The sequence below is a fragment of the Hirundo rustica genome, chromosome 2 (assembly GCF_015227805.2).
Source record: "Hirundo rustica isolate bHirRus1 chromosome 2, bHirRus1.pri.v3, whole genome shotgun sequence".
Lineage (NCBI taxonomy): Eukaryota > Metazoa > Chordata > Aves > Passeriformes > Hirundinidae > Hirundo > Hirundo rustica.
In genome coordinates this window covers 98,786,700-98,813,405 of record NC_053451.1, presented here as the reverse complement: position 1 = coordinate 98,813,405, position 26,706 = coordinate 98,786,700, and the positions used below count along the sequence as shown (strand labels likewise).

At 39.2% G+C, this 26,706-nt stretch overlaps 1 protein-coding gene across 4 annotated transcripts in view; it reads right to left on the bottom strand.

The window, feature by feature from the left end:
- Positions 1 to 26,140, bottom strand: part of SHROOM2 (shroom family member 2) — a 119,757-nt gene extending 93,617 nt beyond the window's left edge. For 2 of the 4 annotated variants that reach the window (XM_040054772.1, XM_040054774.1), the window contains exon 1: positions 25,922 to 26,140. In XM_040054772.1, coding sequence (XP_039910706.1) covers positions 25,922 to 26,140 — 219 coding nt within the window. The remainder of the gene's footprint in view (positions 1 to 25,921) is intronic. The other 2 variants (XM_040054775.1, XM_040054776.1) reach the window with 1 other exon arrangement.
- Positions 26,141 to 26,706: the final 566 nt, after the last annotated feature.

Here is a 26,706-nt window from a genome sequence, read left to right as displayed (position 1 = left end):
ACTTGACCATTTGGGAGTATTAGGAATATCAAAGACTACTTGTCTGAAATTAACACTTGACCATTATCACTAGTCAACTTGATAAAACTTGATGTAAGGATAAAAAGGCCAATTTGAAAGAGTCTCTGTTCATCTCACCTAGATGCTAAATAGAGATACTATTTCTATGCATTTGTTTTCCCTTGATTTTTTTTTTCTACAATTTAAAGATCAAAGTGATAAAACCTCAAAAATCAAGATACCTAGCACTCAGAACAACAAAAGTGTGGTTTTTAATTACAAGTGCATGGGTAGAAGTTTGCACCATTTTTTTTTCCACATCCTTCATCCACAAAGCTAAGCTGCTGTTGAAGATGCAAGATGAAACAACAGGTAATTAAAAGGACAAGTTCTCATGAGTGCAAGATAGTTTGCTTGCCCATGAGAAGTCATTCCTCGCTATTCTCTGCATTAAGAATAGCTGGCTAACAGCAAGAACACATTCTGCTCCTATCCCCCGCCCCACAAAAAGCTAAAATCCCATTGATATAGAGTCTTCAGGTGGAGTAACCAAACTTTTACAAAGCAGCTTGCCTTTTTCCCAGACAAATGACTTGGCTGAACTTAAGAAACTCCTTTCGCTACTAAAAAATTCCACAATAACTGCAGTTCTAAGAAAAATCCCAGAACCTAGAGTGGAAAACCCCTACTGAATTAGGTTTCCAAGAGTCAGCAAGTCTTAAGAGTTTATTTAAACAGAATTGTCACTCAAATATCAGCAAACTGCATGGACCACACTGAAAGGGAACTAAACAACATAAATCAGGTGACTATTGCAGCTTCCCCAACAAAATCTTTGCTCTTTACAAAATGTCAAGACAGCTGAATCTTAGCAGAGTTCTTAAAGACGGCTGCATGCATTTAATTAAGTCAAAATCGAAGCCAGATGGCACATGACGCTTTTCCAATAGACTGGATGCTGTCACAAGAGGCACTACTTAAGCATTCCTTGATGATTCCTGGCACCAGTGGCTACAAAAATCTCTTTTTACAATCTACCATACACCCCTCCCTCTTTTTCCAGTCGCCAAGCCTTTAAAGAGGGTGGGAAGGAGGAAAAAGAGAGCCCCTGAGATAAATTGACTCAGTGTGTGGAATGCAAGGCAAACATTCCTGTACAAATTCAGATTTGATTTATTTTCTTTAGAAAACTTCAGTGCAGGAAAAACCCCCAACTGTTGGTCTTTGCCTTATACTCACTAAGGTTATCACCTGTCTTAAAGGAAGAAAATGAGAATAGGTAACTATAGTTCCAAAGTACTGCACAGCAGAGGATGATGTTAACACTTTAGCCGGCAATAAATGAAAGTGAGCTGGCTAAAAAAGTCCTTAAAAATTTGGAAGTATATGGCTGAAACATTAACATTTCATCTCTGGACTGCATAATCTCTCAGAGAAAAATGACAGTGGATGCTTCTGTGGTCAGCACACATGCAATGAACTACTCACCAGGAAAGCTAGCAAGTTACTGCCTGTTCTAGTCAGCCAAAGTTATACAGGGTTGAGCCAGAACAGACTGGCAATACCATATTTTACTTCCAGTACTGTACACTGTACATGGAATTAAACAGAGAGGGCATGAGCCATGCTGCTGGCCAAGGCTTGTACAGGCCAGAGGGAATGCCCACCAAGGTGTGTCTCCAAGGCAATGGGGAATAAAAAGCATCAGAAGTTAATATAAATGAAAAATATGCTGCTGACAAAACACCTCTGCTTGATTTTTACTTTGAGATTTTTCTGTTCCAGAATTACTTAAGCAGCTGCCATATTGCTCCCAAAAGGATTCCTGAAGATGTTTAGAGCAAAAGGTGGGAACCATTACGCCTTTTTAATAGACAAGGAGGCTATTAAAGGCTCAGAGGCCCTTCCTTGCATTCTCTCTCCATGCATTCATCAAATCATACTATGGTTCACTTTTTCAAGTACCTCATTCTTAGAGCAATCAGACATAAAGCATACACATGAACAAAGTCACAGGACTATAAATTTAGGTTATTTCTAAATGAATGATCTCCTACTGAGCACTATTAGGGACCAGGGTTTACTTAAGTTTTAATTGTGATTGCCACATTCACACATATTCAATCTTCACTTTTCATTTAAAAATTGAATTACTTACTTGCACTGAGTATCTTACGGCTCATACAATCTGTTGAAAATTTATTTCCAGCACTACTAAGGACAAAAACCTGACTGTTGGATAGGGTGGATGTGTTTAATAATTTCAGCAGAACAATTCTTCTCTCCTAGTTAGTTTAAAGCTCCATTAATCTCAATGCAAAACAAAACAGTTTCCTTTAACAGCCAAATTCTTGACCTTGAGCCGTTTCAGTGTTGGAGTTGGGGGCTGGGGAGAAAGGACATGGATTGACTACAACTAAGAGATGAAGAATAAAAACAATCTGATAGAAAAAAAACAGGGGAAAAAACCTAAACTATAATTATCTCTGTGAAAGATTAACACCTCCATTCCTACCGCTGAAACCAGGACACCATCTCAATTTTTGTTACCCATTTTCAGATAGATTTTTAAATATAATGACTGATGAAAATTATTAAAAGACAACCAGGAATGCACAAGTTAATGGCTTTTAAATCACCCATCCTAGCACTGACCCACATCATTAGCCACTAGAGTATTTTCTGACTAATGTTGCAAAAGAAATCCAGTCTGACTAGGCAGTATTATTTTCAGTGTGAAAAAATATGAGCTACAGATGCTTTCTTTATGGAAATTGAGGATGCCTCTTGTTTAGATCTGTTGTGTTCTCTTTTGTTTTGTTTCTAATTTAAGATGGATTTACTCAAACCATCATTCCTGTATGAACCCGGCTCAGAATTGGACAAAATAAGACCTTTAAACCTAAAACTATTCTCAACAATCAACATTGACAGGGCTTCTTCCATACAGGTTTTATGCTCCCTTTTCCCACTGCTTTTCCATTACTGAGTAAGTGCTCAGCACAGTGCTTTTGTAACCAGGACGTTACAATGTGTGACAGACTCAGGTGGCACAAGGCATTTGAGTTGCCTCTAAAATGGCATTAAATTGTCTGTAATTTATCTTAGTACTTTAAGTTGTATTAAAGCATGATTTCCTCACTACATCTTGTAAGGTGCAAATTTCATCAATTCATAGTACCTGTTCAGCATTATCTGTGTCTAAGAGGGCACACAGCAGTTCCCATAGGATGATTTCTGGATCTCCCACATCAGCATCACCTTACCCAGGAGACCAGCTCCTGAGAGGCAGCTTTTGTTTGAAATGCTGTTAGAAGGAAGCTATTTAAATGGCTCAAACATCAATGAGTCATCCTGTATCAGCACTTAAAAAGGTTTGAGGGGCTTTGTTTTACAGCGAAAGACTGCAGAAAGGGTATGATCTAATTTTGCTTATGAACTCTGAAGGTTCTCATTTGACTACACTTCTGGTCTAGTCGACAGCCACAGACACATGAAAAGTACAGAGAAAATGAAATTATTTGGATTAAGTTCACAAATCTGATTTTCTTCCACAGGTACACAAGGCTGGTTGTGAAACTAGAGGTATGCTAACCTGTACTGTCCCCTCAGTACAAGAAAAGGCCTTTGAACAAAAGTTCCTCACTCAACACCAAGGAATTTTTTCTGATCATGTCCCATGCTGACTCAGATGCTTTTTGGCCATAATTATTAGCATTTCCATACAGTTCTGCATGGTTTACCTAAAGTCCCATAACAAAGTGCCCACTATTCCTGTGAGAATACCTACATAAATACTTACAAAGCCTGAAGAATTTACAGTTCTTAACAATTTTCATTAACCAGCTATGACTGGAGTGACAGAGCTATAGCTTCATACACAGCCTCAACAGCTACTTCAGTGTTAAAACCTGAGAATAAATATACACAAAACACCAGTTGGTTGGATGTACATAAAGAAGGATCCATCAGACTTGGAAGTTATCTGTACAAAACTTTTTGTTCCCAAATGAGGAAAAAGGTGACCAGCATAAACACTTAAGGCCAAGTAATACTTTAACCGAGTGGCCTCCTTCATCTCTCTCAACTTGCAAGAGAAGAAATTGCATAACAGAGCAATTGAAACAGCCGAGCAAACACAGCAGGTGGTCCCGTCTTACAAGACTTCCACCAATGGGTTTTGAAATTTTACACTTAGCCTGGTATGCACCCACATACATTAAAGAGCCTAAAATGTTAAACATCAGAGGCAAACCAAACATTTACAAAATACAAACCCTATTATTTTGGACAAAACTTGCTGCAATCACAGAGGAATGTTTCCTTTGGCTGCTATTATGCACTTCCATTTATTTATATAGGAAAAAAAGCAAACTGTTTTCTTACCCTGTTTTTTTAATTGGCTACATTTGGTACAAAGTAGTAAATGATAAGGCTGGAGAGAAAATTTCTGTCTTTTAACAAACAGATTGATACACAAATGTTGTTAGCATGAGTTTTTTAGTGCTTGTCTGTTACAGAAGAGAGACCCTGCAACTTGAAAATTTTTGAAAAGTTTTTTCTGTCTTTCAAATAGAGAAAAAAATCAAATAACAAAAGATAGTGGGTTTATAATGACACCCTTAGACAGCCCAATTTATCTCAACCACAGTAGTAACAAACTGCTGCTCTACTCTTTCTTCAAAAGTACTAGAATACTTAGCTTGTTAAGTCTGCCTACATGAAAGGGTTAAAAAGCACAGATCTTCCACCAATTAATCTTTATTAAGACTCCAGAACAATTCACAGTTCTCTGTTATTTAGTAGCAAAACACAAAAATCTGAGCTAGTATTATATTTCAAAGACATCCAGAAACGCTGAGCACAAGCTGAACAGTTCACAAAGTAGTTGACCTGCCTATTTTTCTGCATTTAATTTCAAGTTTTATTTCACGACTATTACCTCCTTGTATCTAACTACAACAAATCAATGGACAGAAACGGAAAGCTGTAAGCAACTCGGGCTTGCCCGTATGTAGCTTCCCTACACACAAACACAGCAGTAGGCACCCCCTGGTTAATGAGCCCATTTTCAGTAAATCAGGCCCCCAGCTCAGCTAAGATGCCAGCCTGCTGTATCCCCCAAGCAGCCAGCCCACACAGTACTTTGGGAACAATGATTATTTTCCCCTAAGCGCAGCCGAGTTCATGTTAAGTGAACAAGGGTGTCACAAAATAACAGAAAAAGGGGATTACAAAGAATGCCTGACTCTTACACTGAATTTTCTTTTGCCAAAATGAGATTCGAAGAAGTGGGAGTTTTTTAACAAATCCTGAAACAGGATCCAGGCCCCCAGGTAATAAATATATAGTTCACAGCACAATCTTACATGCCCTTATTTCCCAATAATCTCTATTTTGGCACAAGTTGCCTTGAAAAAACCCATAATTATGCAAAGACTTGTCATTTCAAAAAGCTCTCTCACAGCTCAGAACTCTTCTTTAAATAAGGGAAGCAACACTGTAACTCTGGCTTTAACACAGAACAAAAGACACGCTGCTTCCTCGCGCCTGAGAAAAGCAAATGATGTTCCTACCCGGTCAATGCCAGATAAGTGAGTTATGTTGTCCAAGCACTCAGAGAAATGAAAGAAAACAAACACAGTCAAGCAATTCTACACCACGACAGAACATGAACATACTGAAGAAACACAGAAAGCATTACTAATACATGCAAGTGGGTTTGGGCCCAGCAATTATCAAATGTCAAGCCTCAGTCAGAATATGATCTGAAAAAGCTTTTAGGACAGGAGTGGTTGGACAGGAGTCTAACAAATAGGACTGTCTTACTGAGAAACAGCTTCCTGATAGAAAGACAAGGTCAATTATCCATTTAAGCACTAAAGAATACTTAATAATTTATTAGAAAAAGTAATAGGCTATGGTCTGTTATTCCATGAGACTAGATACACACATAGCCCCAGACCTTGCAGTAAAACATACTCAAATTTTACTAGTAAATATCTCTGATCATAAAATGGATTAGGCTTATGTCTTATAAACAAGGTATAGGAGCACTTACAGAATGAAAATACAGCTGCTTGTAAAATCTGCTTTTGGCCAGGCATCTGCAAACACAAACCCGTCGCTCACAGGGCAAGACAGGTTTTATTTCAGGTCATTATCTAAAAAGTATCAGCACCGTGTAACTTTATTTCATATACAGTCTTCCCTGCTCCCTTAAAGTGCTGCTATTCTAACACATCAAGAACTGAACTAGAGAATTTTGGAGATCAAGCGAGGAGCCTCAGTATTTGATCTGAGAAGTCAAAATAAATAATTCAGATCTGCATTCACAATCACTGCAGATCCTGAGTAACAATTTATGTGCAATTAACACACTCAGCAAGAGGCTGCATTGCCATGAACAGTTAAGTGGAGCATTCTGTAAAATTTTAAAGAAAAAAAGTTTCAGAGACAAACCTAAAAATTTCCATACACCAGAGTAATTTCTTACAAAATGGTGAATCAGTAAAAGTCACAAACTGATGCAACAGCGAGGAAAAAAAAAAAACACCACAACCTTTAAAAAATCAAGACCAGGCTGCATTTTAAAGCAACTCCTACTGCAGAGTATGATGCCCCATTTAAAGCAACCTTGCTACCTCACAAAATGAAGGCATTATAATAATGTGTACAATAGCCCCATAAAAGTGCAGAGTAAATGAAGGCAAGCCCATGACTACTAGTTTCTACCAACTTATATACTACAGAAGATATGGCATTAGTAAAATACAGGAGGCAACAGCAAAGGGTGATTTCTGCAGGCTTCTGTCTTGTAGGTGAGTCACATTCATTGCAACCCAACAGAAAGAATTATCTGAACAATGCACTTTGCTTTGCTTCTCCCCAGAGAGGGTTTCTTACTTTTTTGACAGCGTTTCTTACCAAAACTTTTACAAGAAACTATGCTGTCATAGGATTAAAAGTAATTCCTCTCTAAAAGCCCAGTCAGGAGAAAACAAGCAATAAAAATAGAAAGGCCAGTTTCACAATACTGAAGGATACTAAAAGCATCTCACTGGGATCTACACTATGGACTGTGCTATTCAATATTTCTGGTTTTAGGAGTTCTGGTTCTGCGTTTTGTTCATGCTGTTTCTGGTTTTTTGTTGTTGGTTTTTTTTTGTTTTGTTTTTAATTGATCTGCAAGAAGATGAACAAAGTTTGTCAGTGATGTAAGACTACCTGGCTTAGTCAAAGCTGCACTGGCTGCAAAGAGCCATGCACTGAAGACTGAATTGCTTAAAGTCACTGTAGATAAGGGAACACACAAAACTCCACACACACAACAAACATGACCCAAGGCAAGCGAGCTCTGGGTACGCCAGAGATCATCACTTGCATCATGTGTTCTGCTGTGCCCAAAAACAATTCAGTAGTCACCACCAAACAAGTAAATAAAACATCTGGAATGACTAGAAAGGGAATGGCTTGCTCTTTTTCAATCACATGATGGTCCTGTGTCATTCAATTCCCCGTGTTACTGTAAACTGAAAGTTTTGTGTGATCCCCCCCAAACTAGAATCTGGCGGAATTTACAACATAAGAGTGCAGAACAGGCTAGTCAGAGATACTGACCCAAAATCTTCGTGAAGAAAATTTAATCAGGACATACTTAGAAAAGATGTAGCAAGAACAATTTTTATATATCAGACTATAATACACTATTTTGAACCCACAAAATCAAGAGGGCCAGTTATTTCTCAGAATTATAACACAGCCAGTCACAGCTGTGTAAAATAGCACCATTTTCTAAAAAGCGGGTAGGAAACATTGCTAGTAGATACCAGGGAAGGCAAAAATTTAAAAATACAGTGAGAGAAAAATCTGTCCTGCCATGAATTTGCTAATTAACTTAAACACAAATAATTCAGACATCCCTACCTTTCTACTAAAAATACTGTACCAAATGTGAAAGAAAGGGAAATAATAGTAATTTTTAAATTACATTCTATTTCTCCTGCTTCTTAGAAATATTTCTTAGTTATTATTATCAGAACTTCAGCTACTTCCACAAACAGGAAACTAGGTTCAGCAGACTTTGTCCCTACTCGGTACAGCTGTCCTCATGTTCCTAGATACACCAGACAATATCCCTGTCTCACAATGCTAAGGAGGAAGATGGAGGAAATCAATCCATAACATAGAGTACATTCAGCTAGCTATACAGCAGCTACTACAAAATGCAAGTTGGCAAGTCAAGAAGAACAAAAAATAATTTCTTTTTTGATTTAAAAGTAGAGAATAGTGTCAACAATTACAGGTAAGACATTTTCAGAAAGAGCTATAAGGTCATGATGTCTCTAAGCAACATTGTGATAGTCAAGAGCAACAGATGTTGTTTTCAGGACTAAACAGGTTTGGAAAAACAGTACTGGAAGACTGCGTGCATAGAATAGATATTTATAGGATGGCAATCTCAAATGAAGGAGCTACAAAAACAACAGAGATCTAACTCTGAAGACAAGAACAAACACTGAATGATGAAAGAAAAGAAATAAAGGCAATATATAAAAATCAAACAGTGTGGTACCAATTAGCCTGTGATATTCATGGCAACACTGTACGTGAAACACTAAGAATATAAAATACTAAGAGTATTTTGAGTGTACTTATAAGCAAAAGTCAAACAGAAGCTTTTGGAAAATGCAATGAATTGATACAAAACTGTATTGCTATTTGTTATATTTATTCAAAATACAAAGGAAATATTACTGACTGGAAAGAACTACTAACTTATCAGGCTCTCTGGTTTGGACTGGACAGTAGATAAATCACTGTTTTGTCAGCACGTACTGACAGAGGCTACCAGTGCCACCACAAACAGGCTCTACCAGAGCCAACAGTTAACCATTTATGAAAGAAAAGAATCTCAGCTGAGAATTTTAAAGCTTCATGAGGAAATTGCAACTCCAATCCCTAAATAAAGCTGGCAAATACTCAGTTTTTGCAAAATCTCAGAATACCAAGGCCAAGTTGTGGCAAAACAAAATTACATGAACTTATGACTACATAAAAATAATTCACAAGTCTTCTCCTAACTTGCGGTGAATCCATAAATGCACAACTAAATAAAATGAACAGAAATTTTCCTAGGCAACATATCTTCAGCTGAAATGACTGGTCTCCTAACCTTTCCAGAAGTACCCTGCAACTAATTTTTCCCTCTGTGAACCACCAGAGTAAGTTCTTTTAGACCTGAGAATAGCGGTTGTCTCTAAATGTATGAAATTTTAAATGTGGAACAAATTAGAAGCTGCTCTCTGAGAATACACAGGTATATTTCTGCAACAATCATTACACACAGACTGCCACAACCAGGAAAAAATATGCCTAGCCCTTAATGGAAATCTTTGATTGGCAAAACCAAGATGTTTTCCTCATCAGTGGGTTGGCCAATACATCATTACTGTTCATGACCTCCATGTTAAGAGCTCATCACACTTGCAAATGTATTAGCCACATTTATTTCCTGCAGATCTTTCCCTCTGAAACGACCAAGCAACCAGAAACTATACCCTGATACAAATCCCACGCTCAAGGAGTCACAAGCTGGCTCCAGCCAGGTTACAACAGAGCATCAGTGTGACGCAGCCTCCCATAAGAAGTTTTCCTTGTGAGTATTACGAGCACACAACTGATATAGCCACAGAGATAACCACAAATTGCTGCTATTGTCATCTAGTATAATTACCTCCAGTGCTGCTGCACACCCTCAGGTCTCCACCCAAAAGCAACCCCAAGCAAGAGGAGTATCTTAGAAGAAATAGTCACTGAGGCTTGTTATACCCTTAGCACCGGGGTAAAGAACTTAAAGAACTTTTAAGTATTTTCCTAGTGCAGAGCACATCACAATCATGGAATAGCTTGGATTGGAAGGGCTAGTTCCTCCCCCCTGCCACAGGCTCAGAACACCTCCCACTAGAACAGGTTGATCAATCTTTTGTTTTCATTAAAAACAGGTTATGATTCAGATACATTTACACACCATCTGACACACTGCATCAAACCCTCTGAGAAGGAATTAAAAACACAGTAATGAGAAAAGCAGAGAATCCAAATTAAAAAGTAAATGACATTTTAGTTTCAACCCTAAAGATCTTAAGGAGTATTTTTTAATGCTAAGGTGGTCCTTATGAAGAGAATGGATAGTTTTAAGAACTTTTTTACACCACAGAGAAGCCCAGACAAAGAAAACTTTACCTCCAAACACTACTGTTAGACTCAGCATAAGACTAAGAATGACCAAGAAGAGCAGGTAATAAAACAGCATTCAAAATCACAGAGATATGACACTGAGTATAATCATTTAATTATAACTTTCATATTAATAATCTAAGTAATTTTTTCCATAGCTACTGAAGCTATAGCTAAGTCCTTTAAAAAAAGAAAATAGGGATAAAATATAAAGGACTGAAGAAATTCCAACACTATCCACTATAATGTCAAAAGTCATCTGGAGTTTAACTGATAAATGAAAATATTGTACTATTTCAGAGTAGGACTTGATAACATATCTTATATAAACAATCTTATGATCATGAAAGACAGGGATTCAAAGCTGTGTTTAACTACCAACAAAGCCACATATTTTCATCTGAGTATCCTGCAAACACAATGCAATACAAAACAAACCCCATTTTTTCCTGTACTTAACCTGAATGGTATCAGTCAAAACTTTCATTGTTCAGTTGCCCTGTGGCTAATTAACAACTTGATAGATTACAGATCCTATGATTTACTAGAATTTACTCTGCCACCATACAACTCAAGATTTTTGGTTTTGAATCCCAAAGTAGGCTTCTGTTTCTTCAGAAACTGTGAATGGACAACATACTGAAAGGGTCCATCAGTTCACAATCCAGTTTTACTTCTGATCTGCTTTCTTGCCAGTACACTGACACTGAGCCAATAACTTGTTTAGCATTGAGCAAGTGTCTTCCAAAAAAAACCCACCAAAAAAAAAAAAAAAAAAACAAAAAAAAAAAAAAAAAAAAAAAAAAAAACAACAAAAAAAACCCAACAACAAGCCACCAAGCAAACATAAAAACAAAGTTCCAAGCCATACTGCATAAAGGTTAGAAACTATTACTATTATTTCAAACACAGCCAAGTCTTCAAGTTTGTTAAGATTAAAAATCTATTGAATTGGTCTGTGTTTCAACTTCCTTGAGTAAAATAAATTTTGTCAGTTTTTAAGTAACTTGGGCTGTTTTCCAGCACCATACTAGATTTTCAACATACTTTTAATAAACTGGAATTGTGTCAATTGCCACCACCAGGATGAAAAAATCCTGCTATTTTATGGTGACTACAATCTTGCCTGTAACACCCAAGACCCTGCACAATCCCTTCTTTTATCACCACTGCAACCTCAACTTCACATTAAAAACTTTGGGTCTCTTCTTCCCTTTTTGGGGGGGGAAGTCCCCATCTCATCTGCACAACCTGCACTGCATTACCGAGGTGCAGTAATTGAGGTAACAGCTTACAGGTTTGGGTTTTTTCCCATTCCTTTGAGTACGAGTTCCAGCATTCAGTAAGCAAAGGTTATGAACTTCATGATTTAATTTTAATACATGACTCTGAAACCTTGGAAGAAACTGGCATCCATCATCAGATTTTTGGTCAGTTCAGGAAATGGATCTGTGACCATAAATCAGATAAGAACAAAATGCATTTGAACTGTCACTTTTTAAAAAAAGAAGAAGAAAAAAAAAAACCCTCAAAACCAAACCCCTGAATATGCTAGAGGTCATAAGGTGTTCCCAATTTCCTTCCAAAATGGCAAGCTTTGAATAACACGTACTCAAGAATGGAAAATTCCTTTTCTGACACTATACATTAAAGTTAGCTCCGCTGTTTAAAATGCCTAACTACTACGTCATGATCCTTCTGCCTCAACTCACCGCCTAATCGGAAAAGGAAATAACTCTCAGAATATCTCAGAAAGGAGACACATTTTTCTAGCTTTACTAAAATTTAACCAGCACCTGGGCAACTATTATCAAACTTTACAAACCATCCCCTAACCTTGCTAGGCGCTCTTGTCTTCAAAACTAAAGCTGGATGAGATGTTTTAACTGCATGAGTCACAGAGATAGAGAAAAAATGTGCTCGCTTGCGTACCAAAATTCACAGGATACTTTTTTCAGGTCACAGTTTGTTATGTGTACTCTGGCTTTGAATTAAAAAAAAACCAGACTGATGAACTTCAAATGCAACTACAAAAACATAAAAATCACTGCTCTCCCTGCAAGCTCTTGAGTTCCTGTTTGTTTGTATTTAAATTTGTGGTACAGAAAGTACAGACATCTTTTTGTTGCTCTTATTTACATATTACACCTTTCTAATAAAGTAGTATATAAGCCATGGTTTTGCAAAAATCATCTTGTGTCCTCATCTTACTCCAAGATCCATTTCAGTAATTAACCACAGGTGGTATTAACCACTTCACTAATCAAAGTTGTTCAATGCTTTCATTATGAGATCATATTTTCTTTCAGTGGTTGATGAATTTGCCATACTTCAGTCAGTTAGGCAGAAACTCGCCATTGTATGTGTAAGGCTCAAACATTGATTTTTCTTACATTTCAACTGAAATGGTTCTCCCATTCAGTTGGGGGAATGAAGAAATAAAATTAAGAAAATAAATCCTTATGTTTAGAAGTAAATTTGGCAATATTTGAAACACTCTAGTGACCCCTGCTTCAGAAAAAGGAGTAATCAGAGAACATCCACAATGTCATGCCATATGTCACTTGACCTTTAAAAGTGCCCAGCTATTAGAAGCCTCAATGAACTGCAGGTCCTGAGAGAAGATCCTTCATGCTAAACATTTTGTAGGCTTGGGGCTTCAAAAGCAAAACAAGCTTATGAACTAGGGAAAGAAACAACATAGTGAAAGAAACTGGTAAAGAAAGAATATTTTGACTATTTAACTGAATCCAGAATCACTCACATGGAAAATGATAAGGGAAAAAGACTTTTGGGTAAGAAGAGGTAACACTCAAATGGGTTAAAGGAAATTCAAAGAAGTCTGGGCCCAAGCACCAGAAAGAAGAGGAAATTGCAACACAACTCCTCCAGAACCTGGAGACCAAGTTCCTGAATCCAAACATTCCTTTGGCAAAGGAGAAACCTAAACCCAGTGCACAAGGTACCCCAGTCACCTTCTAATGTTGACTCTCACAGGAAGATTAGTTTGGAAAATGCAGTTCAGCAGATAAAATTACAAGGACACCATTAGGATGCCACTTCTTTTACCTTCTCCTAAAAAAAGCCCAACAAGTAAAAGCAAAAAAACTATTATAAAAATATAAAATGTAAAGACCAAACCACTCCGTAAAATGATTGCAGACTTACGTAATTAGGAGTTACACATTCATAACCCTAGTCACATTCCTTAGAACCATACAGGATAACACGCTAGTGCTAAATTTTATGGACAAATACAAACATAGAATGGTTTGGTTTGGAAGAGACCTCAAAGATCATCTGATTCCAAACCCCATGCCATGGGCAGGGACACCTTTCACTAGATCACATTGCTCAAAGACCCACCCAAACTAGCCTCGAACAGTCCCAGGGATGTTAACAGATTTAAATAAATCAGAAAAATAAATAAATAAAAATTCTATGCATAGTTCAAAAACATTTTTTAAAAGCAGCAATTACTAGCAGCACGGTATTGAAAGGTATACAACCAATTTTATTTAGTATCAAAACAAGAGGCACAAAACAAATCTTCACAGAAATTTCTCCAAATTCAGAAGAAAATTTGGCCATAAAAACCAGCAGTCAGCATCAATCAAATGGACCAGGAAATTCCAAGCTTTTAGGCAAATTAGTTCTTGCAAGAGATGCAGACCCAGCTATAATATGATATGGCTTAATTTAGTGTGGATTTAGCAAACATGCTCTCCTAGATAGTCAAATGTCAAGTATTTTCTGGTAGCCCTAAATAAAAACAAGCAAAATAGTCTTCTTTCTACTCTGATATTAATAATAGTTATGTCCATTTTGTCCTGAGAAGAGAGGAGAACATATTTTAGATTCAGGCTGCTCATAAATGAAAATTCGGAAGTTAGAAAACAGGAGATAAGCATTCTCGAAATTATTTTGAAACTTAATTGAATTTAAGCTTGTAAGTCACTGCAAAGCATGTGACTGTATACCATGATGTTGCCACTCCCTGCTGCTCATCTCCACTCCCTCTAATCAGATAATTAAATTGCTCATGCAACATTTCCCCAGTCAGCTTTCAGCAAAATAAACCAGGTTGCTAAATACTTGATGCTTGCAGCACTGGATTAAAGGTGGAGCCTACACTAGCCCAACACCTTTGGGCTGAAATGCAGGGTGATGGTACCAACTGACACAACACATACAGGAGCCTCCAATTACTGCTACAGTAGTGTGCAGACAAACTAAATCTTTTATTTTGTCTGCAGTTAGAAGAAAACAGGTGCATGCTCCCCTCATTCTGCAGAAACGTGTACACTGCACTATCACCTCAGACAATTGATGAAATCATCATCAGTCTTCAACATTGACAGCATCTTTCTATTATAGGGCTGTAAGTGGGTCATAATCATCAGAAACTGAAGATAATTTAAGTGGTCAGCAAGGATGCATTTTGGCTACAAAAGTATGCCTCCTTGTGAAGTTTTATCACCAACAAAGGTTTCAAATGGCTGGTTGACCTACTATACAAGTAGTTCACACTCTGGGGGTTTTTTTGCCTGCCTCGCACTGAGGTGCTGACTCACCTCACTCCATTCATCTCTTCTACTTTTCTGAAGCACCAAAAGCATCTGTGCATTTTGGGTAGGTACTGGGTTTCATCTTGTAAACAGAGATCTAACTGTACACTTCAGTACATTATTTACAATGAGCACTGTAGGTAAAACAATACTTGGTGCTTGAGTCTGCTGTGAAGAAAAATGTACAGAATCACACAGCTATAGCCTTTTGACACAACTCTGCATGCCCCAAGGGTTTTCAAATATCTGTGTTCTGGGTCTTACTAGAAAGACTATAAAGTCTTTGTCACTGTAATAACTCAGCCCTCCTGCATCAGGTCTGTTTCATGAGAAACAAGACTCTTGTGAAATAGTGTTAGTTCTATTCATCACCAGAGGCAAAGCAGACACAATTCCAGAGGTACACAAGCAACCCGTGGCAAAAGAGGTAATTAACTTACTAGATCTCCCAATTTTCAATGCACTAAATTTCCAGTTCTTTGCTTCTGATAGGGTTCTGTGTTGAAGCTTTGCCAACAAAGACTCTTTACTGGCTTCAAGGGAGCAAACAACCCAAAGAACCACATGGATCTTCACTTGCATGTTCTAATCACCAACATCTTCGACATAACAGGTCACGGCTACAATTTGTTAAGATGACAATTTCCTGAATCAGACAGAAGAAATTCAGTTGAGCAACAAAAGACTTGTCTTACACTCCTCCCTAACAAGAGACTAGAGTAATCACAGAAACTCCTCAGATCTCCAAGGTGTCAGAAAAGGCACAGCCTTACTCCCTGCTCGCGATAGCAATCTTCCCCAGCAGTCAGGAAAAACATCAAGTTCACAGAAGGTAAAAAGTGTAGGAAAAAAACTTATTTTACTAATACATCACTGATGCTTCCATTTTATAAGTAGGGCAGCAAACTGGTGTTACTACTTACAAAACAGGAGAAAGGGAAAATAACGAGAAGTACAGAAGTTCTTACACATACTAAGAATACATCGTTTAAAAGGGGAAAAATTACCTTGGAACTTAAAAGTTGTGTTCTACCAATTTTTTTAAATTTAGGAGAAGCATTATGACATGAGAGTCCCATTTCAGACAATCCAGTATTTATGTATCTTCCAGCCTCAGAACAAGACACTGTTTTTTAATTTTACAGAAGCCTTTCTATTTAGAAATAAAGGCACTTGAACAAAATAGTCATGTAAGAAAAAGATTACAAACTGTCTATAAAAACTGTTTTTTAGAGTATATGGTTCTCTTAAGTCTTAAATTAACTATTCAAAACAATAACTATGTTTAACAGACAGATGAAGCTTCAAGTTTTCCCTGTTATCCAAAAATTCTTTCCATACATAAACACCCAATAAAACACTACTTTATTTCAAGATAGTGTGTTTTCATCTTTCTTTTACTTGAATGAATGGCTGTGAAATGGATGTTTTGCTATTCTATTTAAAAAAAAAAAGAAGACAACTACAAATGTTTCTGCTGAAAATCTAATGTTCTCCTTTCTTCTGGGTCAACAAACTATCTATTTGTAGAGAAAAGAAAAAAAAATTGCAATGCTGTAATTACTGCATTATCCAGAATCCAAATACTCATCAGAAGTTGTATTATTCACTACATCAGATATCAGCCAGCTAAACACCCACAAACCCATTTTTGCATGTAATTTGTTTAAGAAAATTAACACACTGATGACTAACTGACACTGTGTAGGAAGCACTTCACTTCCTTTGTCATTAAGTAATGTTTCTATGATACTATCCCAAAATACTAGAGTATGTTACTGAAAAATACACAGCTTCCAAATAAAGTATTGCTATTCCCAAACAGTATTCACTGAAAAAAATCAGCTTATTTCCTAAAGAATGCTGACTAGTTTATATGTATTTGGGAAACTGGGAGACACTGTTTTATTTCATAATTTATGTTGGAAACTTTCAAAGCAACTGTGTAGCAAAGTATGTTTTATCTCAGAAAGAAAAAAATCCAAAATAATCTGTTTGTAGAACTTTGTGAAGGTTTTTTTTCAGAAGAAGCACATATATTACTGAAGAGGAAAAGTACTGAAACTGCAATTTCAAGTACAGCAGTAGGAACTTGTGCTTCACTTATAAACAAATTTACTGTACTTTCATGTTCCATACTGACAGATCCCTCCCTCCTCCAGCTACCCAGACTTGACTGAAAGTCCATTACTGAGAGAATTTACTAGAAGAACTAAGGATGAAGAATTTGTTACACTGAATTTAAAAATTGGCCATTTTAAAAGGCTCTGGGTATTTTTTCAAGTTTCACTAATACATGGATCTTTTTCCATTAAAAAAAAAAAAAAGTAACCAAACAACCAAAGCACAAATTAGAATGAAGTTCATGCATTTCCATTATTAAAAAAAAACAAAAAAACCTTAGTTTCAGTACGTTATGCTAGTTTTCACAAAACCAAATTGAATTCACCTTCACACATCAGCAAAGGCATTCTTAGACTCTGCCAAACTGCTCAGGGATAACTCTCAGAGATGCCTCTCTGCTATCCCCAGAACATTAAACATCCTGTTGTTGTAGGTGACACAAATGCACAGCAAAAATCTAGAGTACTTTCTGTACTGTGAGTAGAAAGAAATAGGATGGACAGAACAGCAAAGGGCCTGGAGCAAAGAAAAGATCCAATAAAGCCACCTACAACCACAATAACAAGAATACGCTCGATCATGATCCATTTTCCTTCTGAAAGGTTATTTAGCTAGAGAAATGACTGCAAGAATGGATGAACCTGCACTGTTACTAACTATCCAAAGGGATACAGCCTCTCCAGCACTGAAGTAGTCTCCCCTACTGTGTTACCCATTTCTAGCTTTCAGACACTGAGATTTTGTACAGACACTTTTTTGTACCACCTTGAAAAACAGGCCACTGTACATATTTTTTTAAAAATCCTCATTGTTGTGTACAGTTCTTCAGCAAATCTGCATCTAAGAAATGTGACAACGTATTTCCTAGCTCACATATCAGCTAATAGATGATTCTAAGTAAGATGAATTGAAACATTTCCAAGAATTTAACAATTTAGAAGTTGACAGATTTAAATGGGGAGAAAGCAGGGATGGTGGCAGAGAGCAAGTCTTCCTTTCTATATGGGGTGAGGTAGGAAAAGTACAGGGACAGGATGTGAGGTGTTCCCCCTCAGTGCCAGTGCTACTGAGCTTTTGACTAAACAGCTCAAAGCCTTCAGTAGATTTTGGCATTTCATCAGGGTTTGGAGGAACTTTGAAATAACCACCTCCTTCCTATCATCAAACACTCGACTCCATCTGTTTCTACTCTAAGAGTCAACCCAAGAATTGTGTACCTGACAAAAGCTATTTGGTTACTCAAAGCTGCAATTTGCTGCATTTACCAGCAAGTTGGCTCTTTCTGCCTGGGGGAGTCCAGCACACCACAATGATCTGCAGATACACTAAAACCCACCCCCCAAAAACTGTTATGTGGCAAATGCCATTCTCTTATCTGCAATAAGAGATCTGTGCTTAACAAAAATGCCCTGAATTAATCAGAGACTGAACACTAATCCTGTAATAATTTATGGAGAGGGGAAGGAAGTTCTCTCCTAAGGTCATAGATGTTGTCGTCCTTGGTAGGTAACAGTTCTCCCCAATCAGCTTGATAAATCAAACTGAAACATTATGCTCAGAAACAATCAGAGAAATAAATTTTTAAAAAATATTTTAGGTATAGGTGCATACACTACAGAGACAATCTTGCTCAGTAATATTTCACCTTACTACAGGTGCCCACAGAAGATCTAGGTACGTGTTGAGGAACCAGGGGTTTCCTCAGCTTCTCACACAGTTGACAGTAAGGGGCAGGCACCTCCAGAAAGCAATTCAGAGCACTTAAGTCCTAACTTAAATACAACAAAATACTTTTCAAAACTACCTCCTATTAAACATTCGTTTTAAACCCAGATGAACATCAGCAGAAGTCTGCTGCTTGGCAAAACATACACAGAGGGTACAAACACATTCAGAAGTCCATCAAGTTGATTTTTGAAAACTGATTCCAGTTAGAAACTTTGAAGACTATTCCTCTGTCACTGAAAGACTGCATTTAAACACAAAACATCCAGTTACACATTCCACAAAACTTACATTGTCTTGCTTGTATATGACCATATTTGTGAAGTTAGAAGTAGTACAAAAATTACAACTCCCAATAATTCCCCCCCAGAACAACAATAATATTCTTGGAGAGGGTATGAGAGGAAAAGGAGAGCACAGCACAGCTCCTGCATAACCATCAAGAAACTGAAAATATTATGCTAGGTGGAATTAGAAAGTTGCCAAGACTGTTTCTTATCTTAAAGAAAAGCAAAAACATACATCCCAAATAAAAAAAACAAGTCCAAACCCAAAAGTCCAGAATTATGTTAAGTTTTATAGAGCAGCATCAATACCAAATAGGTTCAAAATAGACAGCTGAAAGCAAGTCCTCACAGATTAAATGAAGTCCCAGTATAACTGCATTTATTTTTACTTTACCTGTGAAAATCTTTATGCACTGTATCTCTTGTATCTCTTAGATGCACAGCAGATAAAAAAATCTCCTTAATATCTAGGACCTGTCTCAAACCTCTATGACAAACTGTCCCACAGAACTAGATCCATATACATATTAGGTATTCTACGTATAGATTACAAATGCATAGGAAGACTAAATACAAATAGCTTTTCTTGAGAAGAAAGCAGCTTACATGTAATAAAATACTGGCTTTGTTACTACCAAACAGTTGTTTCCTCTAATCTATTCACAGCCACGTTCCAATTCCCATTTACCTTATTCTTTCCACATTCCCATACTTTAAATACTCATTAAGCAGGAGAACATACAATTAATCAAGGTCTGCAGATAAAAATAAGTACAGCCTACCGAGTTACTGAGTAAAGCATATGTAACATATGCATAAACACCACACATACCCACACTGGTTTTCCTCTTAAAAAGAAACAAGCAAACCCATAAACATGACGGATATCTAGATAATAAACTGCATTACCTCTGACAACAGCAAGCAATAAGCAGAGGTGTCTTGCAGATCTCTTATTTCCATCCTAATGGCTATGAGAGCATCCAAAATTCATACTGAGAAGTATGAACTGACATATGTATGAACTAACAACCAGAGAGGTTTTAACTGTCCTTTAAACAGGCCAAACATTCAAACTGTCTTACTTGTATTGCACTAACTATTCCCACAAAACACACCAATTCCTCTGGCAGACTCCACAGATATGGATGATTTTGTTTGTGTTTTCTTTCAAACTAAAAAATCATGATAAATTTGCCAGTTTTTGCCCAAGTAGTGGAAAGAGGGAAATGCAGAGGAGATAAAAAGCAATTTGGAAACAATCAGTAGATCCAAAATTTAGAAGTTGGCTTGTTGTAAAGGAAGTTTCTTAGTTCTGATTTTAAATAGAGCACTCCTAGTCCTCTGGAAGATTTTTCTCCTGAAACATAGTGTGAAATGCACAAAGGAAGGCTGCAATTTCAGTACTGCATGCACACACCATTAAACCCCACTCTCACACTGCTGACTGCTAAGCGCCTAGCTCAACTGACTTGAGACTTCTGAGGTCACAAGCCTTTAAACCATCCTTTCATTTCAACTCCTTACAGTTTTTAGATCACCTGTAGCAATATCCAATATGACTTTTAAATGCAACTTCCAAAACTGGTGCCATTTCAACTGTTAAAGCCCTTAGAAAAACAAAAACAAACAACCTACAAGCCCAACCTCCCAAGCTTCAGACATCCACAGCCAGATCATTTACACTACATATGAGGGTTGTGGGCTCCATTTGGCCAGTAAATTAACAGTTACAATAAAGAGATCATTCACCAGCCATTAAAGCACTAAAATTGAGAGCATTCCCTTAATCAATTAGCTCTACCAAATTAAAAGCATTAAGTTCTTCCTGCATAAAAGCAAACCAACTCCTCTCTTCCAATAATAGAAACCTGGAATCTAACAACCAGACCCCAAGGAAAACACCACTCAGAACAGTTTCTATAGCATTGAAAAAAGCCCAATTTTTAACATATTTGGCAGGAGGAAAAAAATATAAATAGCTACACGATGCTATTTCGAGCTTAAAACATTCACTTTAATGTATACACATTTCCTAATATTTCTCAACTATTGAATTGAACAACACAAAAAGGTCTGATTCAGACCATAAGCCCCTCTTGCAAGATAAGAAGTTGAATAAAGGTATCAAAAGAAACACAGTATGTGATATGATACATTCTTTCAAAATTGTTCACTAATACACTTGTTAAAATTCTGACCCATACAGGTCAGTAATTCTGCCTGGGTTTGATGACCAAGAGAAACGGAATAGAAAACAAAACAGAATGAATAATCCTCCATGTATTATCTTTCTAGAACTGAAGGAAGTGAATTAAATTTGTTGAGATATGGAGACCTAGATTAGAATTCTTTCTTGGCTATAGTACAATGCCTTCTAAGAACTTATAAATCAGCCATTTACACGAATGGCTGCATTTAAGTTGAAGCAGTCAGGAATTCACAGTATTACTGCTAAATGCTGGTTTTCTGGACATCAAACTTCACAGCCAAGTTTAAGAATGGTTAATGTCTACAAGCAGCGCAGCTCACCTCAAACAACTAACATGAGGGAAGAAACTGGTATTTGTGTTTGATTATGTCTTTTTTTTTTTAATATTTGTATACAGCATCAATAAAGCTTTTTTCCACCCTAAATATTGTTGCAAGTATGGCAATGTAAGTAATTGCTTTTAGTTACACGTTTAAGGCCAAAGAATAAAGAATTACCAAACTGAAACAGTAATCACTTACTACTGAAACAACAAATTAATATAAGACACGTGAAGAAGTCTTGCAGCCAATTAATAGAGAAATATTTCTTTATACAACTTAAATGACTGTTAGGTTAAACAAATTACAATTCACACCTAACCACAGACAGGAGCACATTAGGAAAGTGCAGTGGAATAAAGAAAATAAAAGTTGTAAGTCTGTCTGATACTCCTCCTTTTTAAAAGAAAGTACCTCCAGCTGGGGCATGAATTCAGCACTGATTCAGGAGACAAGAACTCTATCTACCAAATCAACAACAAAACTTCTTGCAACAGTCCAGGTTTCACTTGGAAATCTTGCTGAAATACCAGCCAAGCCCAGCCTTGATTAGACTGCAATGAGATCATAGCTTGAGGAGGTATAGTTGTAGGCTTTTGTAAAGCTGATACTAAAGAGAAATTTATTTAAATGATACATCAATCTTTCTTGAAATGCATGTACTAGAATGTTCTCATATTTATTAATGTAATATGGATAAAGCTGGCTGCAGAACAACTTCAGAGTTCCTAAAGATATTGTTAGTACAGGAAGTGAAATGACTTTCTATCTACCACCCACAATCAATAGTATGACTGACACTGAAAGTTGGGCATCTCAGATAAGAGCACTTTTAAAGTAAAAGTAATCAAGATAATGCAGCTATGGGAGATTTTCCCGAGATTCACACTTGAGCACTCTGACTTTTCATTTTCATTATTTCCAATAAGATCTCCCTCTTCAGATGTTGTTTCTTTAAAAAAGAGGAACATACAAACTGAGGCTTGTGAGACTTCCAATTACTGTCCTCAAAGTTCTCCTTTCACCTTTTGTTGAAATATTCATGTTGCTATAAAAAACAAGTCCTTTCTTTCAAGATGTCAAATTAGGCAAAACAAGCTGCCTTTGGGCAATTTTTTTGGAATGTTATCACACGCACATTCAGAGATCAGAAAAAATGTAAAGCATTTTTTTAAGGGACATTAAAAAAAAATGGTATGCAACACAGTGACAATGCTAAAAGCCTTTTTTCTTAAATATTAGCAACACCATTTGCACTTGGGTGGGGCAAGTTTTAGATGACCAGCTATGTTTAAAGATCGAGCAAGCTGTATCATGCACCATTTTTCTATCTATTGCAGCAATAACAAGAAGGGCAAGAAAAAAAAAAAAAAAAAAAAAAAAAAAAAAAAAAAAAAAAAAAAAAAAAAAAAAAAAAAGCTTGTGCCTGGCAGGTGAACTTGATACTCTGCCTACCTGGTTCTATTCCTGCACTATTTCTCCAAGTCTTGTTTCAGGTACAGAAAGAAATGCTACTGTGAAATGGGGAAACCTGCCCACCCTGAAAGCGCTGGGCCCCGGCAGTGTGACTGTGCACGGACCTCTCCCGGGGCAAAGCACTTCCCTCACAGCATCAATCATGGAATGGTTTGGGTTGGAAGAGACCTTTAAAGGTCATCCAGCGCAACCCTGCTGCTATGAGTGGGGACAAAACTCCAGCAGCTGAGCACACACTTACACCCTTGGTAAGGCTGGACACATTTTCTCTTTAGCATGCCTTCCTTTCCCTGATTATTGGAAATTCTGGTGGATCGAAAGACACGCTTGTTTTAATTGACTTAATTTCCCACTCAAAAATTCCCAAATAGTATTTGCAGCCAGTATTTGCCCTAGACTCTCCCTATGATACCTGTAATAAAAATTTCCCTTCCTATCAGCAAGTGAAATAGCCACACAACCAGAGAAACAGAGAAGTGTATTACACAGGAAGCGCTGAAAAGTGAACACCAGATACTTGCTCATGAATTTTTCAATTACAGTATTTTTTTGAGCTACTTCTCTGGCAGTTGTGCCATATATGCTAAAGAAAGCGGGAAATATTTACAAACACAGACTTCCCAGCATTTATGTAAAGGTGCAACTTTCTTCAAAGGCTGATCTTGCTTTTGAGACTGTAAAAGTGGAGACAGGCAGAATTTTAGAAATCCCCCTTAAGCAGCTGCTATCTGAGACTCCATTCACACCTTGTCACATTCCTCTCAGAGCTGGCAGTTGTCATCATCCACCCTCACTTCCCCAGAGATGCTCCGAACTAGAGTGAGATAGAGCTTCATAGCCAGCTAATGCTTAAGGACAGCTTGAATCCACAAAACCAGGAGTTTTTCCACAGGTGTCCTGAAGCATCTAGTCCACTGGGTTTTCCTGGGTCTCCCACTGACCAGCCATCAGCCTATACCTGAGAAGGAAGGACACATGCCACAGAGAGAAGCACGGGTGAAATGGCATCTCCTCATCCATGGCAGCCCAATGATCCCCAGTGAGGAACAGGGTAGCTGAAGTTCAGAGCTCTCCTCAGCTGAGAGGAGATGAACCTTACATCTCCCACAAGGAGGGACTGTTTTAACCACTCTGTATTAAATTATTCTTCCCACCACTAGAAGCAGTACAGTAAAAAACCAAAACATCATGATGGATGGGCCAAATCAAGATGGAATACTTTGTAGCTAAAGAACTGTAGTCCTGGACACACAAGTTTCAGTCCCTGGTTTCAAAACTAGTTCTAGACCACTGTATCTAACAACGGTAAATATAAATATACTCCAAAATTTAAACCCAAGGATCCAGGGTCTCTCTCATTCCTAGGTCTGCATGGATGGACCCAGATTGCTCTTCCACACACCAGCACAACTGTGTAGTTCCACTTAATTACTCCCTTGCAACAGACCCAGTTTAAAAGGTTCCCAGGCACAGACACTTCTCTCCACATACCACAGCCACATCCTCATGCCACAAATACTTACGCCTGTTACTTAATACCTAGGTAACGTTATGAATAAGTATCACTGATCAGCCTTTAGATATAGCACTTATTATCCATTACCAGAAAGGTGGAATTATTTGAATTGACACTTAATAGCTATTAAAATAGCTCCTTTTCTCCTTTCCTCAAATGCTCCCGTGTTTGCTGTTCTCTAATTCAAGACACTGGTAAGTGGCCAACAGTCTTGCAGTCATTTTTCAGCCTATACATCTGACACTGACTGTTGTTCCTTGCAAAACAGCACGAGGGAAGTGATCTAGAAACAGATGGTTTGAAAAGTCCTCGCTTGGAAAGTTCGTAACACAGTTGTTTCAAGGGTGGGATAAGGGAACCAACTAAAAACTCACAACAAAACCAGACGAAAAATAAGATTAGTATAATTTCTACTGTGGATAAACCAGGACTTGTTGACCTCTGACACTCTCTGGCACTTTCGAAATGGGAACAGGCAGAGTCCGGAGGACTTGCAGACAAAAGCATATATATAACTTTCTGACAGATCTTGAGCAAAATGTGCTTTGCTAATGTGATTTTTTTTTTTTCCACTACAACATATGGCTCTATTTTAATGTGCTTTCACTGTGCAACATGAAAGCTGTCTTAACTGCAAAAACCAACAATTACTGAGAATGGGGGCTCTTAAGTCAAAACACATCCAGATGAAAAAAAAAATTCTACAAAACGTGAAGCCTTCCTTTAACTCGCGTCAGAAACACTGACATTAAAGCTGTGAGTATACAAGGGTAAAAAAACCAAACCAACAAATTAAACCCAAGAAAACAAAAACAAACAAAACAAAAAAAAGAGAAAAAAAATAAGGCAACAAGAAAGTTAATATATACCTAAGCACGTCCCCCTCTCCCGTCTTCGGTGCATGGATTTGGTCACTATCTACAAGACCATTTTGCTTAAAGAAAAAGGGACAAACAAAAGGCTATCCGAATTATTTCGAATTTGCAAGTGCAACGGTAGCGGAGAAAACTCAGCCTCGGAGCCGGGAGTTTCAGTGCCCATACCCTCCTGCGCCAGGAGCCCGGAGGGGAAAGAGGGAGGGAACAGCCCAGCACAGGGTTTCGGGTCTCCCAGCCAGTTACCAGCGCCCACAACGACGGCACCGGCTTTTTACTGGGGCGTACGAGCGGCCAGAAGCGGCATCTCGGAGCCGCCAGGCTGCCTGCACCCAGCAACCTGTTGCCCCCAGAGCTGCTGGGATGAGCCCCGCAACCTTGGGTCCCGCTCCCCGGGCTCTGGCGGCGGCCGCGGGGCCCTGAAGCAGCCGCGGCCCGGCGGCACCTGCGCTGGGCGCGCTGCCCCGCGGTACCTGCGCCCCGGGCTGCGGGCAGGCGGCGCGGCCGGGCTGTCACCGCCGCGGGCATGGCAAAATGGAGCCGGCCGGACCCACCTCCCCCCGCCCCGCCGCCGCTCACCTTGGTGATGATGAGGGGCTCCCCGTGCTCCCGTCCGCCCTTCAGGGTGAAGCCCCAGGGAGCCCCGCCGGTCAGCTGCACCTCCACCAGCTTGTAGCCCTCGGCTGCCCGCTGCTCCACCATCACCATCACGGGCCCCGGTTCCACCAGCCCGGCGCCGAGCCGAGGGTCGCCGACGGCCAGCCGCTCCCGCCCTCCCCGCAGCCCCACGTCCTCCATGGAGCGCCCGTCGCCGCCGGGGCTGGTTCGCCTCTGCCGGCCGCTCCCCGGTGCGCGCCAGCCGGCGGCCGCCCGCGGAGCCACCTACCCGCCCCGCAGCGCCGGCCGGCCCGGCCCCATCGGCGGCGAGAGAGGGCTGCTCCGCCCGCCCCCTCCTCTTCCTCCTCCCCCACGGCCCGCGGTATTGTCTCACGCCGAGGCCGGAGCCCGGCGGCGGGGGGGCGGCACCAACTTGTGGCAACTTGGCGGCGGGGCAAATGCCGCCGAGCAACGCGCGGCGCTGGGAGGAGCGCGGAGGGGAGAGGCGCCCCCGCCTCCCCTTCGCCTCGGGAAGAGGGCGAAAGGCGCGTTTCACCAGCGGGGCAGCCGCTCGCCCCTCCCAGAGAGCGGCAGCCCCGCAGCGCGATCCCCCGGCAGAGGAGGAGGAGGGGGGGGAGAGGGGAGCAGCCCCGGGCCGGCCGCCAGACAAAGGCGGCGGCGAGAACGTGAGTCCGGAGTCACCCGGGGGCCGGGCCCGAGGCCGTACCCGTGCCACCCCCGCCCCACCACACGCAGGGGCTGCCGCG